General features: G+C 39.4%; 1 protein-coding gene across 3 annotated transcripts in view; it reads right to left on the reverse strand.

Moving 5' to 3' along the window:
* KIF15 (kinesin family member 15) overlaps positions 1-22,788 on the reverse strand; it is an 88,228-nt gene that overhangs the window by 44,624 nt on the left and 20,816 nt on the right. For all 3 annotated transcript variants that reach the window (XR_009214596.1, XM_032161848.2, XM_032161847.2), the window contains exons 6-16: positions 20,728-20,825; positions 19,078-19,257; positions 13,938-14,147; positions 10,674-10,799; positions 10,394-10,516; positions 7,716-7,839; positions 6,645-6,721; positions 6,199-6,408; positions 5,181-5,358; positions 3,038-3,179; positions 2,221-2,362 (exon numbers count right to left, since the gene is read on the reverse strand). Coding sequence is in view for 2 of the 3 variants with exons in the window: in XM_032161848.2 (XP_032017739.1) it covers positions 2,221-2,362; positions 3,038-3,179; positions 5,181-5,358; positions 6,199-6,408; positions 6,645-6,721; positions 7,716-7,839; positions 10,394-10,516; positions 10,674-10,799; positions 13,938-14,147; positions 19,078-19,257; positions 20,728-20,825 (1,610 nt within the window). In the remaining variant the exon portion in view is untranslated. The remainder of the gene's footprint in view (positions 1-2,220; positions 2,363-3,037; positions 3,180-5,180; positions 5,359-6,198; positions 6,409-6,644; positions 6,722-7,715; positions 7,840-10,393; positions 10,517-10,673; positions 10,800-13,937; positions 14,148-19,077; positions 19,258-20,727; positions 20,826-22,788) is intronic.

Genomic DNA, 22,788 nt, shown 5'->3' on the forward strand with positions numbered 1-22,788 from the left:
CCAGGCTGGAGTACAGTGGCGCAATCTCGGCTCACTGCAACCTCTGCCTCCCAGGTTCACGCCATTCTCCTGCCTCAGCCTCCCAAGTAGCTGGGACTACAGGCACCTGCCACTACACCCAGCTAATTTTTCTGTATTTTTAGTAGAGACGGGGTTTCACCATGTTAGCCAGGATGGTCTCGATCTCCTGACCTCCTGATCCACCCGCCTCGGCCTCCCAAAGTGCTGGGATTACAGGCGTGAGCCATCGCGCCCGGCAAAAATAATTTTTTTTTAAATTTCTACCTGTATAGGAAAAAACCCAGGATTTTCCAGGTTGAATAAATCATTATATATCCACATAACATTCTTGAGCTGCTGCCAAAACAAATAAAAAACCAAAACAGAAACAAAAAAGGGGAGAATATTTTTTCCCCTGCAGACATGGGACAAACTCTAAAATATTGCTTTAAAACACACACACACACACACACACACACACACACACACACACCCTCAAGCTGTAGAATGATGTGTATGTTATGCTACCATTTGTGTAAAGTAAGAAAATACTTGGTAACATTGACTGACTTGGTGACACTGATTGCCTCCAGTTCTTGGTTGGCTGGAAGGGCAACAGAAGGAAAGAAATTTGCTACTAAATACCTTTGAAAATTTCAGTCACAGGCTGGGCACGGTGGTTCACACTTACAATCCCAGCACTTTGGGAGGCCGAGATGGGCGGATCACCTGAGGTCAGGAGTTCGAGACTAGCCTGGCCAACATGGTGAAACCTCGTCTCTACTAAAAATACAAAAATCAGCTGGGTGTGGGGGCAGACGCCTGGAATCCCAGCTACTCGGGAGGCAGAGGCAGGAGAATCGCTTGAACCCAGGAGGCAGAGGTTGCAGTGAGCCAAGATCATGCCACTGCATTCCAGCCTGGGCAACAAGAGCAAAACTCTGTCTCAAAAAAAAAAGAAAAGAAAGGAAAATTTTAGTCACATAAATTACCTATTCAAATGAATACAAGTAGCCTTCCATTAAGTGACACAAAAAGCACCACTACTAAAAATAACCATTATAAATAAACATCTATTTATATTCTAAGACATAAGGAAAGGTTTTCTGTCTTCTCTATTTCTTTCTTTTATTGAAAAGAACTTGAGGCCGGCGCAGTGGCTCTTGCCTGTAATCCTAGCACTTTGGGAGGCCGAGGCAGGCAGATCACGAGGTCACGAGTTCGAGACCAGCCTGGCCAACATGGCAAAACCCCATCTCTACTGAAAATACAAAAATTAGCCAGGCATGGTGGCAGGCGCCTTAATCCCAGCTACTCGGGAGGCTGAGGCAGGAGAATCGCTTGAACCTGGGAGGCGGAGGTTGCAGTGAGCTGAAATCAAGCCACTGTACTCCAGCCTGGCCAACAGAGCAAGACTCTGTTTTTAAAAAAAAAAAAAAAAAAAAAGCAAAAAGAAAATAAAAGAACTTGAATTCAAGCTGGACTTGAATTCCCGGGCTCAAGCAATCCTTTTCCCTCAGCCTCCCAAATAGCTGGGACTACAGGCCTGCACCACCACACCCAGCTAAGGAAAAAATTTTTTAACCTTCAGAAAATTGGATACAAAAGCTGAAATCAGTATCACCTCCTCAACCTTTTGTTCTCCTTGTGTACTTCCTTTCTCTCTCCTCATTCTCAGTTGTTCGTGTATTTTTTTTTTTTTTTCTTTTATGAGGGATGTGGTTATTTAGGACAAAACCCTCCCGTGTTATTTCCAGTGGCACCTGTGATCCCTTAGCGGTCTTTGCCCATTAGGGTTTCTATCCTACTGAAAACTTTGAGGACATGTTATATTGTAGCAACAGATGCCATTTTACTATCTACAAGGTACCAGGCATCTTATCTATCTCATTTAGTACTCTAAAACTCTGCAAGTAAATTACCTTTACTTCCAATTTAGAGAAAAGAAAGATAAGGCTCAGAAGTTAGGAAACCCTGACTAAAGTTAACGGCACATTCGAATTTGACTCCAAATGCTGAATTCTTTCCTACCCCATCCTACCACTGGGGGGATACATCAGTGGGCTTGCTAGCAGTAACCCAAGGACCAGTGTGACACCGGTGTTAATTACCTGCATGGGATGTCATCTGCATCTGGAGATAGACCATGTAGACTCTCTCCATTATTAATAAAATGACATCGCACTGATTTAAGGTGGAAGTATTGTTCAGATGACCTACCTTAAGTGTTTCAGCATGAATTTTATTCAGCTGAGAAACTTCTTGCCGCTTGCAGGCTTTTGTTGCTTCCAAAAGGTTTTCAAGATTAAGGTTCGCTTTTTGCAAAGACTGAAGCTCTGATTCCAATTCTAGCTGCCTTTTCCTAACAGATATTGTAAAACGGAGTATTTCAGGTAATAAATAATGTCAAACATTTATAGAGTACTTTACAGTTTATGCTCTCACATAACTTTATAGTTATCTCTAAATCAGAGATATTCTCTATTCTCTCAGATTATTCTCGTCATTCTCTAGTTCAGTAAACTACAGCTCAGAGACTGTTTAAGGGATTCAACTAGTAAATGGTAGAGCTCAAATTCAAAAGCCCAAACAAATAGTCCATGATTATACCATATGTGATATGTCATTTTTGAACCAAACATTTGTTTATATTTTAGGGTAAGATTGATCTTAGTTATAATATGAATGTGATTTATCTTTGTTTTTACATCATGAGAATCAAGTAGGAATATTAACAAACCTATACTTCCTAAAAATCTTAACAACTCTGATTATCAAATTTAAATTTAAATAATTTACTATGCAAGTTCAATAGACTCTCAACAGGAAAAAACTGCTTAAACCCCTGTATTATCTAGTTCATTGAATATATTAGTAAAGAGCTAGAAGCACGCTCTTTTTCTTCATGTCAAAGTAGTTGCTACTATGAGAGTTTAATATTTAAAGTAAAATGCCCAACTGAATTATCAATATTAACACTACGGCAAATGAACACTAAAAGAAAATAAATGTGCATACATGTGTATTTAGACTTTACCTAGTGAGTTCTTTGAATTCTTCATATTCTTGCTTTGAATTATTCAGCTCTGTCTGAATTTGCAGGAGTTGTGCTTTTAATTTCTCAGTGTTTGCAAATGAACATGGCTCTTTCCGAGCTTTAGGAGAAAATCCTTGCTGATCTGTTAATAAGAAAACAATCTCAGTCTTTTTTTTTTTTTTTGAGACAGGGCCTCACTATGTTGCCCAGGCTAGAGTACAGTGGCTATTCACAAGCATGATCATAGTGTACTAAAGCCCCAAATTCTGGTCTCAAGTGAACTCCCTGCTTTAGCCTCCCAACTAGTTGGGACTACAGGTGCATGCCACCATGCCTAGCTTTACAACTTCAGTGTTTGACAAACAAAAATAACAGGACACATTTTCTAAGTTCTCTGTCAGGTATCAATTTTGGGCCACAAGGAGGAAAAATGAGAAATGGGTTGGAAAGTGAGCCCTAAAATACAAAAGCTTATAATTCAGCACAGGATGTGACACAGTGTGCCAATGGGGATTAGAAGTCATGTTTAAGAAGCAGATGCCACAGGATTGAGAAGTGTAGTTAAGGCAACATCTTTCCCATTAGAAGAAAGAACAAACAATGGCAAAAGTGTGGCATGCCTAATGCTAGACAGAGAAACAGCAGCCAGTGAATCTTGTAGGAATTAGTGCTAGCAGCTAATGTTAACAGCCAAGGAATTATTTAGAAAAGGAAACAAATAGCAAGGACAGCAAGTTGTAAGAACCCGGTATCATCTACCAGGTAGAAAATATTAATTTTCAGGAAATGCCTAGAACACTGAATATGTTGAAGAGAGTCCACTGAGTTTCAGTGTGGGAAAAGATCATGTAAAAGTTGTTTAGAGAATGATCAGTGTTTAGAAACTGATGAGATCCAGACATTAGTATCTTCTGAAGGGAGTAAGTCAAGGTATTATGGAGGCCAAAACAAAATGGCCAACAAAATAAAGGGCACTGTAGGGAAAAGTAGTTTAAATAAAATAGAAAACCTAAGTCAGGCATGGGGGCTCACATCTGTAATCCCAGCACTTTGGGAGGCCAAAGTGGGTGGATCATTTGAAGCCCGAAGTTCAAGACCAGCCTGGCCAACATGGTGAAACCCTATCTCTACCAAAAATACAAAAATTGGCTCGGTGTGGTGGTGTGTGCCTGTAATCCCAGGAGGGAGCCTGAGGCAGAAGAATCGCTTGAATCCAGGAGGTGGAGGTTGCAGTGAGCCAAGATCGCACCACTGCACTACAGCCTGGGTGACAGAGTGAGACTCCATCTCAAAAAAAACAACAGAAAACCTGACAGTAATTTTGCATCTAACATCTTAAGTCTCTCCCCAACCCAGTTACTGTGACTCTTATTATTCTATTCAGTCATAACAGAATGGAAGAAGGCTTAAAAAATGAAATTTTAAAAAGCAGAGACAGTCTTCTTTATGAATGCAGAATAAAAACATTAGAACTTTCTCAATTTCAACCTAAAAGGAAACCAAGGCCAAGTCTATGATAAAAGACCGTGAAAATATTAACTCTAAGACTGGGGCAAACACAGACTTTGTTACCAAATCCCAGGGTATGAAACCAACAGCTGTCAAGACTGTAAGGCAGATTTAGTACTAACTAAACCACTTTTCACATAGTATGCAAACTTATGAAAGTAGTATGTAACTAGAGAGTGCATGCATTGGTAACCACAACACCAGGACCCAAACACTGTGCTATGAGTCTGACCTTTCTACATCTCATACTGCACAGGCCTAATTAGACTGATAAACATTTCAACTCTATTTTTATTCACGTTTGATTAGTTAAACACTTTTCATTTCAAATACTTTAAACAGGAAAATTAAGTAGAAATTTAACGTAGTACCTGAATCAATCTTTTTATCAATAAAACAAATACAATGAGTATTTTCTTGTTATATCTATTAGCTTACATAGTTTATGCTCTGTGATTTTTGAGAAAAAAAAAGCTTAGTAAATACCTTTCTATAACATAAAAGAACATGTGTATAAGACATTAGCATAGCAGGCCTGGAGGCTAAAATGAAGACCCTAGTCACAAGGCACTAAAAATGTTCTTTAAAACAGCCCCTTCCTATATGGCACATATATACAACAATCATTTCTTACTTTTGTCACTTTTCTCTACGCCACTTATTTCAGAGAAAGCTTTTTCTAGTTTTGCAATGGTCTGGGCATCCATTTCTTGAGCTCTTTTCACAGGCTCTAATAATCTCAGTCTTCTATTCTCCTCCCTGAGGGAATGATTTTCCATAGCATACTTTGCAACTCTGGGGTGGTGCTCTATCTGTGACATAGAAGAATTACATGCATTATATATTTACAAACATTTCCTTAGTGAATTAGTTCCTCTAAAAAGCCATTAGAAAACTAGGTATGCACATGCACTACTGGTGGTACCCTTCCTTCTGCAACGACCGTGGAAAGCAACTTGGCATTTGTGATCAGTTTGAAAATATGCATGTCTTGTAACTCTGCTATTCTCAGTTGGAGTCTAGACCCTTGAAATGTTCACCCACCTAAGGAGGTAAGCACAAGGGTGTACACCGTGGCAGGCTTTTCATGCAAAGGAGACTAGTAAAATCAACACACTGAAAAGAACAAGGACCAAATTAATCTTGTCAACCAAGATTAACTGAAAAAGGCAAAGTGCAAAAAAGTGTACAGGAGAAACAAAAGTAAAAATATCCACCCATAATAGTTTGAATATTCATTAAAAACTCCAGAGAGATAAACAAGAAGCTGATAAGAGATCTTGGGTTTTCCCACAATGTACCTGTATGACCTATCCATTCTCCCTAAGGAAAAGGAAAAACAACAAAAACTTTAAAAGGCACAACTCTAAAGAGCCTACTGACTCAGATAACCACAACTGCCCACTGGGTGAAATTCTGCGTGGCCTGCTAGAGTAGCATACTATGTAGCAATGTCACAACTTCTTCCTTTTCCCCTTCTCTTCCCTTTAACTATTTTAAAAAGGCAGGTAAAGGAATTATGCAATCACACTGTCAGAAGAATTCACTTAAAACAATTTCCATTGTATTAAAGAACGAGTACTTGCTGACAAATTTAGATTTGCTCTGAACTTCTTTTATTTTTAGACATATTATAGATGCCCTATACTCACTTGTTCTCGCAGAGTTTGAATCTCATCCCTTAATTCTGAGAGCAAACGATCCTGCTCCTCAGGCAGAAAACTTCCCCGGGATTCCTTGTGGAGCTTTTCCAAGCGTATTATTTGATCCTCTCGGAATTTCACAATCATTTTATTAGACTGAATAAATTTTTCCTTTTTGAGGGTGAGGTCTTCTAATTGGGTAACTTTTTCTATCAGAGACTTAAAGACAAATTCATAATTTGGTTAAACATGAAAAATAATTCGACTTCCCTAAATTTTCGTAAGTCTAGCAACAAATACTAACTTCAAATTTAATCTTAAAGGCAAAATTTGATTTTTCATAACCTTCCATTACTTTATTGACTTGGTATTATTTATTTCACTCAGTAAGGCAATAAAAACCACACAGCAAAAAACTATCTTGAATCTCCTTTATTACTAATTCCATTTCCTACCTTCTTTTCCTGTTCAGATTTCTTAAAGAATAACATTGCTTCCTGGAAATACTCCATATAGTTAGTCTTCTTTTTGTCTGTAATTGATCCAATAAGAAAGGGAAGATGAAAAAAAATATTTAACACATTGCAAAACCAAGAGAACAGATAGCCTTTAATTGATTGCTCTCAACTAATCTAAAAGAATGAGACTGTGGCTGGGCACGGTGGGTCATGCCTATAATCCCAGCACTTTAGGTGGCTGAGGCAGACGGATCACTTGAGGTCAGGAGTTCAAGACCAGCCTGGCCAACATGGTGAGATCCCCCATCTCTACTAAAAATACAAAAAATTAGCTGGGCGTGGTGGCGTGGGTCTGTAGTCACAGCTACTCAGGAGGCTGAGGCAAGAGAATCGCTTGAACCCAGGAGGTGGAGGTTGCAGTGAGCTGAGATCACACTGCTGCACTCCAGCCTGGGTGACAAAGAGAGACTCCATCCCAAAAAGAAAAAAAAAAATGAGACTGTCATCACTAGATCATGGATTTCAAATTAACCATTCCACTTATTAGTTGTTCTTCAAAGAATAAGTTTCTCTTTATATAGTTAATATGCACAATAGATTACATATGGTGTAACAGAAGTAGAAGTAGATTTTTTTAAAAATTAGAGGAGTCCCAGGGTGCTGTGCACCTCTTAAGATCTGTTAATAATTCACCCTCTTGCCTTTATGGATTTCCAGTTAATTAATTCTCTACTAGCTATTCTTTGAAGAAAAATAAGTCTCTCTTATCCTATAGTAAACATATATAGATTACGTATGCTACGTAGAAGTAGATCTAAATGAAATTAATCTCTTTTTAGCACTTATTATATATTATTCAAAATTATTTTAATTCCCTTCTCACTGCCTATGGTATCTGTATCTGATTACAAACAAAGCACTATGTTCCTATATAGGAGAAATAAGCAGAAAGAGATACCTGTAGAAAAATTTGGGTTGCCTTATTGTGTTGTGTCTATCACCAAGGGCTCTTAAACTATTATTTGTACACAGTATTCCCCAAGATAGAGGACAGCGTGCTCATCCTACCTGTGGTCAGGAAGCTTTCTGGTGGTGTCTGTCCTGAAGCAAGCTCTGCCAGTTGTTCTTTGAGCCTCTTCACTTCAGCTTGGAGCTGGCTCACATTTCCTTGGGTGTCTTCATTTACTACTGCCTGTTCAGGAATTTTTTAAAAAGCATTAACATAATGCTTTTTGAGTAGTATAGTCCTGTGTTTACATTTGTTTGGTATGATTTTTAGTGATGAACATCAAACAAAACTTCACGACCACCTCATAGTCAAAAGGACACAGGAATCACAGTGTGCTCAAGTGGGGAGGAAGCTTCCTTTTCTTGTGCCTTCAGACCTGGAGCCAGAGAGAGACAGCCCCAGCCACGCTCTCTGCGCCCCCAGCTGACTAGCCCTGAGCTGTTAGGCTGGGTCACTCTTAGGATCCGGGTGTGTTCACCTAATACTTCTTTCCCTGAGAACGACAGCCTTCCCCCACCCTCCCAATGGAGAAGAGCCAACACCTCAATGAGTATCATTTCCCTTCTTTCCTAGCTCCCTACGGGGAAGGAGCCTAGCCTCTAAGTGCATGATGACTTGCAGGGCTGGCTTGGGCTCAGCAGAAAGAAATGTCTTATTTAGGACAACTTCTAAAAGGCTAAAGGACTCACAAACAAAATGTGCCACTGTGGGGCAGGATGTCAAGAGTGGGGGAGGTCACACATGTGTGGTGACAGGGAATATATGAGATCTCTTTGTACTTTCTGTTCAATTTTGCAGTGAACCTAAAACTGCTATAAAAATAAAGTTGGCTGGGCATGGTGGCTCACGCCTGTAATCCCAGCACTTTGGGAGGCCAAGGTGGGCAGATCACAAGGTCAGGAAATTGAGACCATCCTGGCTAACATGGTGAAACACTGTCTGTACTAAAAATACAAAAAATTAGCTGGGCGTGGTGGCATGCACCTGTAGTCCCAGCTACTCGGGAGGCTGAGGCAGGAGAACTTGAACCCAGGAGGTGGAGGTTGCAGTGAAGCCAAGATTGCGCCACTGCTCTCCAGCCTGTTGACAGAGAAAGACTCTATCTCAAAAAAAAAAAAAAAAAAGTTGATTAATTAAAAAAAATACATCTTTAAAAAGTTCCACAAAGCCTAAAGGGTGATAACGAGTGCTAACAGCTGAGTACCAACCAGGTCAGAGGACTCAGCTGTGAAATACCCAATACTCCAGCAAGCAAAAAAAACACCCTGTGACAGCCCCAAGGTCTTCTGTATTCTTGCTGTAAGCCCAATTTGCTCACGGAAAAACTTAAATAGCACATCCTTAAACAAGTCCCAGATATTCTGGCACTTTCCACTGATAGGCTGCAAAGGGCTTACCATTGAGAGTGACTAGTAGAAGGCTCTTGGTTTTGTTCTTTTGTGTGTTAAGCAGCCATTTCCAGTTGCTTCTGATTTTTATGGCCAGCCTCATTACAAGGTACTACTGTACTTCTGACATCACTGTCCCATCAGTGACTTCATAATTCTAATTATTGCTGCAGTTCTATAATCTCCAAAGACTTCTAGTAAATCTTAAGAGACTTAGGGTCAGGAAGCTCTAATGATTTTTCCTCCTCATCTTACTAGTACTCCATAGTCCAAGGAAATAAATAAATGACTAGATGCATAGTCTTCTGATTTACCCAGGGAAAGGGGCAACATGGACCTCCTGATTTACAGCCAGTTGGTCTGAAAGCACAGATAGGACAAGCTGGGGCTTGCAATTGGCATCAGAAGTTGGGGGCAGTCTTGTAGGATTGAGCCCTGAACCTGTAAGATCTCACCCTATCTCCAGACATAAAGTGTCAGAATGGAACTGAATCAGAAGACACCCAGCTGATGTCTGCTGCAGAACTGATTGATTGGCTATTGGCAGGAAGAAAGACTCACATACTTAATTTGCTTTCCCTTAAGAAAAAATTTGTCAACTGGGTACAGTGGTTCACACCTGTAATCCCAGCACTTTGAAAAGATGAGGCAGGAGGATTGCTTGAACCCAAGAGTTTGAGACCAGCCTGGGCAACAAAGTGAGACCCTGCCTGTACAAAAAAATAAAAAAATTAAGGCCGAGGCAGACGGATCACGAGGTCAGGAGATCGAGACCATCCTGGCTAACACGGTGAAATTCCGTCTCTACTAAAAAATACAAAAAATTAGCCGGGCGTGGTGGTGGGTGCCTGTAGTCCCAGCTGAGCCGAGATCGCGCCACTGCACTCTAGCCTGGGCGACAGAGCAAGACTCCGTCTCAAAAAAATAAATAAATAAAAAATAAATAAAATAAAAATAAAAATAAATAAAAAAAATTAGCCTGGCATGGTGCTGCATGCCTGTAGTTCCAGCTACACAAGAGGCTGAGGCAGAAGGATCTCTTGAGCCCAGGAAGTTGAGGCTAGGGTGAGCTGTGTTTGTACCACTGCACTCCAGCCTGGGTGACACAGCAAGACTATGTCTCAAAAAAAAAGAAAAAAAACTAGTCAAGCAATAACAACCATAAGATCTAACCTAGGTCTCTAATTACATGTGTGATATAGAAGGGTAGGAAAGATAAAATAGAAATTTTGCATACAATGAGAAATAAATAAAAGTTAATGTTAATATTAGAGCAATCACAAAAATGGCATACTGCAAGCTTTAGTATTTTTCTCTTTTATTTAATGAAGTATATGCCAGTATTTTACCTTGTTTTTAATCAGCTTGGCTCTTTGAGCAAAGTTAAGTGTTGATAGGGTTTCTCCAAAACACCTGGATCCAGGATGAACATTTGCAATTATGGCTGTTTTGGCATTACCTCCAAGGGAATCCTATTTAATGACAGGAATGAACACATTTTTGGTGAGAAATCACAAGATCTTTTTAAGCAAAGAAAATGTATACTCTTGCCACCAAGGCTGAGAGATTGTCCCACTATCAACTTTAGCATAACCACAAGGAGCCCAGGAACCCAAGGATCTACTTTACCCGTAGTAAGAAGGTAAGTTTGGAGTCTCTGTAGCAAACATGTCTCTGTTTTCCATTACCCACGTCGACAAGTGCTGTAATCACTTGGCCCAGGCAGCTCAATGATCGATTTATGTTACCTGCTTCCTAAGGTGTTGACAGAAAAGAACAAAAATTTAGGTACATTGGTTACTCTTTGGTATTTTGAATGAAAATATATCTAGCAGAGGAAAATTTTGGATGAAAAGGCAAGTCAGGGACAATGTTAATAAAGAACAACTATTCAACAAACAAAAAAGAAGTGCTGAACTATCCCTACCCTTTTCCTATTTGATGTACACTGTAATTTTAGTATTAGAAGACAAACACAGGCTGGCACTGTGGCTCACGCTAGTCATCCCAGCACTTTGGAAGGCCGAGATGGACAGGTTGTTTGAGCTCAGGAGCTGGATACCAGCCTGGGCAACATGGCGAAACCCCATCTCTACAAAGAAATACAAAAAACTGCTGGGCATGGTGGCACATGCCTGTAGTCCCAGCTACTTGGGAGGCTGAAGTGGGAGGATCACTTGAGCTTAAGAGGTGGAGGTTGCAGTGAGCTGAGATTGTGCCATTGCACTACAACCTGGGTGACAGAGTGAGACCCTGTCTCAAAAACAACAACAAAAAAAGACAAACACAAAAATCATGCAAAGAAAAAAATATTAATGTCACTTCATGATTGTAATAGTTTGAAACCGAGCTATAGGTAAAGACCAGAAAAAAATAGGGAAAAAAGCTAGAGTAGTGCATTAATAGGTACTTTTTTCAATCCTTTTATGCTAAAATATTTAAGGATATAATGCCTAATAACTCACCCATACAGCCCCCAAAGCCACTGATGAACTTATTTGAGGAGAATATTCAGTTTAATTCTGTAAAGGATAATAAAAACTACTTTAAAACAGACGACTGGTGGGGGGAAAAAATGAGCTAAATATGTTACATTAGATTTTTACTGTAGGTAGCATATTTTGAAAACTGGGTCTGCAGTGGAAGGAGTACACAAAAAAGAGAAAAAGTCAAAATTATAATGCAAGATGTACTGAATTCAGAGTCACTGCTGTTATCATTCAGTAAATCAGAAAGGTGGTTAGTGGCATGGTTGAGAGTACTGTAGCAGCTCGGTTTGAATCTCAGCTCTACCTTTATTAGCTGTGTGACTTCGGTTTCTTTAACTGTAAAATAGAAAGAATAGCACCTACTTCCCAGAGTTGTTGGGAAGGTTAAATGAATTAACATATATAAAGCATTTTAGAACAGACTTGATATATGTCCTATTATAAGCATATGCTTTTTTTTGACACAGAGTCTCACTCTGTCACCCAGATTGGAGCACAGTGGCACAATCACAGCTCACTGCAATCTTGACCTCCTGGGTTCAAGGGATCCTCCCACCTCAGCCTCCCAAGTGCTGGGAATACAGGCATGAGCCACCGTGCTCAGCCCATATGCTATATTTATTAAGCCTCATATCTCAATAGAAATATGAGCTTTAGGCTGGGCGTGGTGGCTAACGCCTGTAATCCCAACACTTTGGGAGGCCAAGGAGGGTGGATGACCTGAGGTCAGGAGTTCAAGACCAGCCTGGCCAACATGGTGAAACCTCATCTCTATTAAAAATACAAAAAATTAGCCGGGTGTGGTGGCAGGCGCCTGTAATCTCAGCTACTTGGGAGGCTGAGGCAGGAGAACTGCTTGAACCCGAGAGGCAGAGGTTGCAGTGAGCCGAGATCGTGCCACTGCACTCCAGCTGGGTGACAGAGTGAGACTGTCTCAAAACAAAGAAATATGAGCTTTAGATTGCCTAAAACTGCCTCAAATGTAGGTCAGGCGACTCAAATCCTCACTTTTAATGAAAAAAGTAGATCTCTTCCCTCCTCCTTTCCAATTCCTCTCCCCTTGCCCATGTATATTCTAAACTATAGACTCTAGAAATATTTTATTGACAATTCATATATATATATAAACACGTATTGACAATACATATTACATAGAACCTCTGGTCCCACTGTTGATACCTTAGCCTAGGACTAGGTACTTAACCCTTCACACCTGAAATATTAAACAGCCTAAGTGGTCATCTTTTTCTGTGGGCTCTCCCTTCTAAAATCTTAACAGCAGTGGGTCAGATGACTAAGTTTCTATAAAACAGGCTTTCTTCATGAATCACTTAGTTGCTCAGAAATGTTAAGTGTTTCCCAGTGTTCACAGAGTTGAGTACAAACTTGGCCTGGCACTCCTGGTCCTTGATAATCCGGGCCTGCTTGCCTCTCTAACCAACCCATCCATTGAGCCATGCTGAAATGCCAAATGCTACACTCATTCTGCATCCACAATAACCCTTGAGATGCCCCCTGCCAGGCATGCATTTCCTGTTTCTCTCTCCCTACCGAAATCCTTCGCAAGTCAAGAACTACTTCTTTTCCACACGTTCCACAAGCAGTCCACGTTGCACCCTTCTTCCTCTGACCCCTGTTGTCTCTTGTACCCTTATCCCCTCTGGTATGAATTAAAACATTTTTGCTACTGACAGACTTGCCCTATCCCATCTATGTTCACTGTTCCACAAAAGAAATCTCTGTTCCTTTTCAATAGGAACAATTTCTTATTTCTTTGCCACCCTCAAAACACTTAGCTTGGTATGCTCATATATCAGTTAACAACAAGGATAACAAGGATACATTTTCTTTCTTTTTTTTTTTTTTTTTGAGACAGAGTCTCTCTCTGTCACCCAGGCTGGCATGCACTGGCGCGATCTCAGCTCACTGCAACCTCGGCCTCCCAGGTTCAAGTGATTCCCTGCCTCAGTCTCCCAAGTAGCTGGGACTACAGGCGCGCATCACCAAGCCCAGCTGACTTTTGTATTTTTTTAGTAGAGATGGGATTTCACCACATTGGCCAGGATGGTCTCGAGCTACTGACCTCGTGATCTACCTGCCTCAGCTTCCCAAAGTGCTGGGATTACAGGCGTGAGCCACCGCGCCCGGCTAACAGGGGTACATTTTAAGAAATGTGCTGTTAGGAAATTTGATCGTTTTGTGGGTATCATAGAATATACTTATGCAAACTGAGATGGTATAGCCTACAACATACCTAAGCCATGTGGTATAGCTATTATACTCTTAAGGGACCCCCATCATAAATGCAGTTCCTCATTGACTGAGACATTGTTATACATCACGACTGTATTGACTGCTAGTTAAGAACTCACATACAAGTTGAAGACCATAATTTCATTCTTACCTTCAATCTCATCCCTTCTGCATGGGTATCTTTTTGCCTTTCAGATCCTGCTAAATCCACCAGGTTGAGTAGGGAGGTCCGTATATTCACAATCTCATTACTTTTCTCCATTGACTCTATTGTAATTGTAAAGACGGCATGAGACCTAGACGATTCTCTGTTCATTGATGTTGATGCCACACGTCTGTTCCTCCATCCTCCAGACAACACCTATGCAAAAGGAAAACATATTAAAAGAAATGAGAGGACCAGTTACAGTGGCTTATGCTTGTAATCCTAGCAGTTTGGGAGGCCAAGTCTGGAGGATCACTTGTGGATAGGACTTCAAGACCAGCCTGACCAACAGAGTGAGACCTCACCTCTACAAAAAAAAATAAAAATAATTTGCTATGTACAGTGACAGGAACCTGTAGTCCTAGCTACTCGGGAGGCTGAGGTGGGAAGATCTCTTGAGCCCAGGAATTCAAGGCTGCAGTGAGCCATGATTGTGCCACTGCACTCCAGCCTGAGCAACAGGGCAAGATACTATCTTAAAAAAAAAAAAAAAAAAAAAAAGGAACAAGAGTAGGTACACTTAAAATGTAAAATAAGTACTTGGGAATCACTCATTTTATTATGAAAAATACTAACATACAGCTAACTACTTTCATAGGGAAAAAGAAATATATTTACAAAAAGCATATTTTCTCTTTAGAACAGGGGTGAGGAATATCTATTGCCTTCCATTGTTATCTAGCTTTATAAGATAAATTATATTATCCCAAGTTCCAAATGGTACACAAGAGCCACCAAAATCAGTAGGAAATTTGTAAAGGGTGGTGGGAAAGATTACTGGTCCATTAAGGAATAAGCTGAAGTTATTTTCCTTTCCTTTGTGTTCCCTTTCCACATTACAGAAAGAGAACAAACAGGAAATCAGAGTGCATAGGATCTAGAACTGGTTTTGCCACCCTTTATTTGTGTTAACCTAATGTAAATCACAAAACCTCTCTGAACCCATTTCTTTACCTAGAAAATGAGAATGTTGGACAGGAAAAATCTGTAAATTATCTTTAAGCCCAAAGTTTTGTCAGCTTTTGGTCTACAAAGTATTTTTTCCCTTCTATTCCCTATGGCAAGCAGGATACATGAAAGTTCAGAATGCAGGCTCTGGAATCAGATGCATATGAGTTCAAACCATGGCTCCATTATGTACTAGGTGAGGTCTGGGGCCAGCTGAACCTTTTCAAGGCTCAGCCTTCATATATGTAAAATGGGAATATGGGTACCTACCCCATAGAACAGAACATGTAAGTTTTAGGTGCATATGAATCATCTATGGATGTTGTTAAAATTCAGATTCAGATTCGGTGTGAGGTGGGGCCTGAGATTCTGCATTTCTAACAAGCTCTCAGGTGATGCTGATGTTCTGAGGACCACATTTTGGGTAGAAGGGTAACAGTATATATAGGGTAAAATGGAGAAATTAGTATCTTTATCTCAAAGGGCATATTGAAAATTAAGTAAAATAATCTATACAAAAGAAGTTAGCACAGTGCTTGGCACCTTCACTCAATAAATCATAGCTGTTGGCAGGGCACTGTGGCTCACGCCTGTAATTCCAGCACTTTGGGAGGCCCACGTGGGTGGATCACGAGGTCAGGAGATCGAGACCAGTCTGGCTAACATGGTGAAACCCCATCTCTGCTAAAAATACAAAAAATTAGCTGGGTGTGGTGGCATGCACCTGTAGTCCCAGCTACTCGGGAGGCTGAGGCAGGAGAATAGCTTGAACCCGGGAGGCGGAGGTTGCAGTGGGCCGAGATCATGCCACTGCACTCTAGCCTGGTGACAGAGTGAGACTCAAAAAAAAAAAAAAAAAAAAAAAACAAGAAAAGAAACAGAAAGACTGATGGGAAAACATATACCAGGCAAATGGTAATCAAAAGAATTTTGAGTGGTATGTGAACATCAGATAAAACAGATTTGTAAAGCAAAATGTGTTGATAGGAAAGTATAGGATAAAGAATTATAGATGAAAATAAAAGGAAGATATATACTAATTCTATATTCTAATTGTATATACACCTAATAAAAGAGTCCACAGCAGGTCCTCCATTTCACTTCATTCAATGTTATTTTGTTGTTAACTTGAGAAAATAAGTATCTGAAGTATCAACAGATTACAGGGACAAGAAAACTAGCAAAAATATAAAACCTTGTACCAAGGATACATATTCTTCTCAAGCATACATGACACACTTTAAAAAAAATGTTATTAATCCATAAATTATGTCTCAAAAAAAATCTCAAAGACTAGATGTCACATAAGACCACATTCTCCGATCCCAATGCAATTGAGAATCAATGTGAGAAATAAGTTAGAAATCCCCACAGGCTTTGGAATTTAAAATCACATTTCTAAGTAATTCATGAGTCAAAAAAAATTATAGTAGAAAAATATTTGGATCTACACGATAAAATATTAAAACTTGTGTGAAGTTAAAGAAGAATTAAGAAGTAAAAATTTATAAAAAATATAAGTATTAAATACTTATATCACAAAAGAAATGCCAACATGAGTAAATATCCAGCTTAAGAAGTTGGAAAAAGAACAGCATGATAAACCCAGGATAAACTGAAAACAAAGAAAATATTAAAGAGCAAGTCCATATAAACAATAACAACTGTGTAAAAAGGAAACAAAATGGCAGTTACGGCAAAGATAGTAAAAATGTGAATACTAGGAACAACTTTATGCCAATATACTTGAAAACTAAGAGGAAATTGAAATTTTTCTAAAATACATAACTTACTAACAGTGACTCAAGAAGAAATAAAATGGCTGCATGGCTCTATTAAAATATTGTTTTGTAGTTAAAAATCTCACAAGACCCAAATAATTTTGTAGATGAGTTCTACTATATATTCTAAGAATAAGTCATCCCAGGCATAAATACTTTCAGAAAACAAGTAACGTTGATAATAAAACAAGACAAAGAGAATAGGGCCGGGCGCAGTGTCCCACGCCTATAGTGGGGGTCTGAGGCAAGGTGAAATGCTTGAAACCAGGAGTTAAAGACCGGCCTGGACAAATGGCTAAACCTCATCTCTACAAAAACATTCAAAAATCAGCCAGACATAATGCTGTGCACTTGTAGTCTCAGCTACTAGGGAGGTTGAGGTGGGAGGATCTGTTAAGCCCAGGAAGTCAAGGCTGCAGTGAGCCATGATTGTGCCACTTGTACTCTGGCCTGGGTGACAGAGCAAGACCCTGTCTCAAAAAAAAAAAAAAAAAAAAAAGGAATAGGACAAAGGAAATTACAGATTGATCTCAATCTTTTAAATTTATGAAAAATACTAAACAAAATAATAGCAAATCTTAATCGAGTACTTTATCGTGTTAACATGTTAAAGAAGAAAAAGCACAAGATTATCTCAACAATGGTGGAAAAAGCATCAAACAAAACTTTAACACACATTCTTGATTTTTTAAGACAGTTAGCAAGGTGGCTGATTATAAAAGCATCTTATAAAAATCAACTGCATTTCTATACACACCAAACACTAAATGTAATTTAAAAAAGAGATTATGTGCCGGGCACGGTAGCTCATGCCTATAATCCTAGCACTTTGGGAGGCCAAGGCAGGTGGATTGCCTGAGCTCTGGAGTTCAAGACCAGCCTGGGCAACATGGTGAAACCCTGTCTCTCCTAAAATACAAAAAATTAGCCAGGCATGGTAGTGCGCGCCTGTAGTCTCACCTACTTGGGAGGCTAAGGCACGAGAATTGCTTGAACCTAGGAGGCGGAGGTTGCAGTGAGCCGAGATCGCGCCACTGCACTCCAGCCTGGGCGACAGCAAGATTCTGTCTCCAAAAAACAAATAAAAAATAAATAAAAATGAAAATAAAAAAGATTATTAGAGCAACTAAAAACATAAGGTATACTGGAATAAAGTTAACAAAAAGTATGTATGACTTTTATGATGAAAATTATTAAAATTATATTGCAAGACATTAAAGATCTAAATAAAAGAGGAGACATGCCATGCTAATGTATGGACTGAATATTGTAAAACATTGTAAAAAAAATTGTTAATCCCTCCAGACTGGTCTATAACTGCAATGTAATTCCAATAAAAAACCCAACACAATTTTTTGAGTATGTATGTATACACATACTAGGTCACATGTACAACCTGTCTCTTGCCGGGGCGAGTCTCAATTTAAACAGCTGGGATCAAGAGACTTATTGAAGATAAGAGACTAAATTATAAAATATCATACAGCAGTGAAAATAAATGAAATGCAACGTAGATTTCATAAACCACATTGAGTTTTAAAAGTCATAGAACGCTAAATATGTGGTTTTTCAAACTCAAAAACAGGCAAAACCACATACATATGTGATTTAAAAGTGGAAGAAAATGATAATGACATTCAACTTAGTGCTTAGTTTTGGGGAAGAGCCAGGGATATGGGATAGGGAGGACAGGTATCCTATTTACCTATTTATAGTATATTTAAAGAACCAAATATCACCAGTAAATAGGATAGTACTGGTGATACTAGGGTCTTTAAATTGTCTAAAAGCCTCCTGAAAGTTCACTTTAACATTATGCTTGGTAACTTACATGCTTGTGGCAATATTTCATATGTGTCAAATGCTTCATAATACAAAACTTTCAAACCATTAGGCCAGATCAGATTTCATAAATACTTATCTAGAATATTTTGTAAATTCCTGTCAAGAGGTTTGCTTGTCCTGAGCTGAATGCTCAAGATAAGTTAGCTTTTGACACCTAACAAGCAAGCAACGTAGAAAAGAACAGCCAGCTAGTTTAAAGGCCAGAGTTCCCAGAAGCCCCTCAAACAGGCATCTCCCAGGAGGAACCACTAAAAACATATGGACAAGTAAGAAACTGATTATACAATGTATCATCTTATTTCTGTATAAATTGCCCTTTCGAGGTTGCCATTTTGAAAGACTCTTGGAATAGAAAATACTGCCATATTACTTTCTCTTTACTTCTCATGAACATTCTGTATTATGCCTTTATGACATATTTTTGGCACCTCAATTGTTACTTTTTTGAGATTAGGGTGATTTCACAGCAGGTTTGTTGCCTAAGCACCAAATAAGTACTCATGGCAGGGTACCTGATAGGCTTCAGCAGCTGAGGTTACCACCTGCTCCACTGCACCAACAACAAAGACTCCCTTCTTGATATGCTCCCTTAAGTACAGTCCAGCCGATGCAGAGTCCAGTAGGTCATATATCTGCTCGTTGTAGATTTCAATAAAGGAACACTTACAAAGGAAACTCTTTCCAGCTCCAGCCTGTAAAAAAGAAGCCTCGTTTAGATACATTATTTTCATATGTTCATACCTAGTTTTCATGAGCATTAATTTTGCACTCGCTTCACAAGATGTAAATTTCCTATGCTATTATCCTTTAATACAATATAAGATACCTAAAAGTAAAAATATCTAGATAACTAGTTTTTTTGTTTTGTTTTGTTTTGTTTGAGACAGAGTCTCGCTCTGTTGCCCAGGCTGGAGTGCAGTGGCGTGATCTCGGCTCACTGCAAGCTCTGGCTCCCGGGTTCACGCCATTCTCCTGCCTCAGCCTCCTGAGTAGCTGGGACTACAGGCACCCGCCACCACGCCCAGCTAATTTTTTGTATTTTTAGTAGAGACGGGGTTTCACTGTGTTCGCCAGGATGGTCTCGATCTCCTGACCTCGTGATTCGCCTCGGCCTCCCAAAGTGCTGGGATTACAGGCGTGAGCCATCGCGCTCAGCTGATAACTAGTTTTAACACATCATTATATTTTACAGCTGCATCAAACTGTGGTCCCAGGCACCCTAGAGGCCTCCACAGGTGCCTGGGAGCTAATACAGGGGGAGGAGAATTGAGCAGTTCAGTTGGGAAATTCCATTTTTGTCTGTCTTATATATTTGATGTCCTCATAAAGTTTTATTTGAAACAAGTGTTATGTTCTTCAAACGATTGAAAATAATTTATTTTAAAAGACTTTATAGGATTTTAAACCATAGAAGTGCATGGTACTAAATTATTTCACTGCCACACAATTTGTGTGTCTAATTTCAGTGTCATAGATAGGTGATTTCTGCAAAGAAGTAAATGGTAAACCAATGTTATATATAAGTTTCTTTGGTACACAAGTAATGGAACATAAAACACTAATGGTTCTAAGCCCCGAATTCACCAAGCTAAATCAGCACAACTGTGAGAAGGCCCAACCTGGGAGCCAATGCAAGAGGAAAGACCAAATCCCCATGGTGATGGAGCCATACCACATGTGGAGCACAAAGATCATGGAAGGCAGTAGCAGGTGCTACAAAGGTGGTGAGGATGAGTCCATCACTGCTGGATGTCATGAGGATTTAGGGACACCTGCAGTCACCTGTGAGCCTAGGTACAGGTAGATGATTAGGCTTAGTGTATTAATGTATCTGTTTTCCTCAGTTGAGATTTTCTTTACAGTTTCTCTCTTACAAAATCTTTTTTTGAGAGCCTCAGAAGCACTATTTCCCTTTCTTGTAAACCAGCAATTTGGGATAAAGGATAATGCATGTTTTATAAACTAAAAACTCAATTGAGATAAAACAACTCAGAATCCTTAATATTATCCTCAGAATTGAAAGGCTTTTTTTATACCACACTAGTCTATTCATATTGTAGAGTACCATCCATGCTCCACCATGTATCATGAGCTAATTATCAGTAGCTACCTATTCAAAATTAGACATTTCATAGAACCACTTTATTTTTACATTGTTTTACCTTTTCTTTTTCACGATCAATTAAGGAAAACAAATACTCAAAACTTCGTGGGATTACTCCTCTCAGGTTATGAGAAAAATTATCAGATTCAGATGGTCCTAAAAAAATGAAAAAATAAACACTAGATTTTTATTCTATTCCAAGAGTCTTTCAAAATGGCAATTTACATAGAAATTAGATGATACACCATATAATCAGTTTCCTACTTGTGCTCCAAGCAAGTTAAATTTAGGTCTGTGAGAGAAATTGAAATTTTTCCAACTGCCAGGTACCAAAATCTGCAGGAATATCAAATAATTGTACTTTATTGCAGCACATTTGGTCTCATAGACTGACCTGTGCTCCAGGCCTTGGCCCCATACTGTGTGACCATAGGCTGATTACTAAATCCCTCTTAAGCTGCAGAGTTCTCAATTATAAAATGGGGATAATAATGGTAATAAATACCAAATAGGGTTATTGGAAAGAATTAACTGAGAGGCCGGGCGCAGTGGCTCACGCTTGTAATCCCAGCACTTTGGGAGGCCGAGGCGGGCGGATCACAAGGTCAGGAGATCAAGACCACGGTGAAATCCCATCGCTACTAAAAATACAAAAAAAAAATTAGCCAGGCGTGGTGGCGGGTGCCTGTAGTCCCAGCTACTCGGAGAGGCTGAGGCAGGAGAATGGTGTTAACCTGGAGGCAGAGATTGCAGTGAGCCGAGATGGCACCACTGCACTCTAGCCTGGGCGACAGAGTGAGACTCCATCTCAAAAAAAAAAAAAAAAAAAAAAAGAATTAACTGAGAGTGTAAAGGTAAAGCACTTAGAGCCATGTTAGTGCTTTAAACACATTAAGTACTAAATATCAGGATTAGCTAGTTGATTTTTTTAAAATTAGGCAATAAAAGCCAAGCTGGTAAGAAAAGTACTGTAAGAATATCTTACAAGACTTCCACGTAGACAGAAAAATGCAGAGTCTCTGTTTTGTTACACTGGGAAAAGGAAGAGTGGATATGTAAATAGCAGGATTCTAAGGAATTCTAATTCAAGTTATAGCAATATTTACCAGAAAAAATATATAGCTAGAAAAGATCTAGATCTATTTAACAATCAAAATATTGAAGTATGTCTTAGAGACCAAAGGAACAAAATGCTGATATGCACAAGAAAAATACAGAATAAATTTTAAAATATAATAGTCGTCTTTGGTAGAAGGCCTTGTACCACACCTGGAATATTTAAAATGGTCCTTGTAACCTGTAGCTTAAGAAATATATAACAGAGGTAGAAAAATGCAAGTAAATAAATAAAGAGAATGAATATAGAACATGTAGATAATTTTACATCATTTTCCCGTTGAAGAATATATTATACAAAGATCAATTTGATATAGTATATTTGGCCCCAATTCTCATGTTGAAATTTGATCCCCACTGTTGGACGTGTCACCTGCTGGGACATTTTTGGGTCATGGAGTGTGGGGGGCACAACCTCTCATGAAAGGCTTGGTGCCATTCTCATGGGAGTGAGTTCTCTTATTTCCCAAGATAACTAGTTGTTGGAGACAGCCTGGCACCTCCTCATCTCTCTCTCTCTTTGTCTCTCTCTCTCTCTCTCTCTCTCTCTCACTTTCCTCTCTCACCATGTAATCCCTGCATGCCCATTCCCCTTTGTCTCCTGCCATGAGTTGAAGCAGCATGAGGCCCTCACCAGAAGCCGAGCAGATGCTGGTGCCATGCTTCCTCTATGACCTGCAGAACTGTGAGCCAAGTAAACCTCTTTTCTTTATAAATTACCCAGCCTCAGGTATTCCTTTACAGCAACACAAATAGACTAAGACAAAGATTCAACAAATCTTTAGTTACCTTCATCATCTCTTGCCTAACCCACTGCAGTATCTCCTAATCCTGCTCTATCCCCTAATAGTCTTTATTCCATTTAGCTGCCTGAGTAATCCTTTTAATTATATATCAGATCATGTACTTCCTATTTGTTTATTTTAAAAAAGAACACTTTCAATAATGTCACATCATATTCAAAACAAAATCCAAAATCCTCACGGCCTGTATGACCTGGCCT

Source organism: Hylobates moloch, unplaced genomic scaffold, assembly GCF_009828535.3.
Source record: "Hylobates moloch isolate HMO894 unplaced genomic scaffold, HMol_V3 SCAFFOLD_8, whole genome shotgun sequence".
Classification (NCBI taxonomy): Eukaryota; Metazoa; Chordata; class Mammalia; order Primates; family Hylobatidae; genus Hylobates; species Hylobates moloch.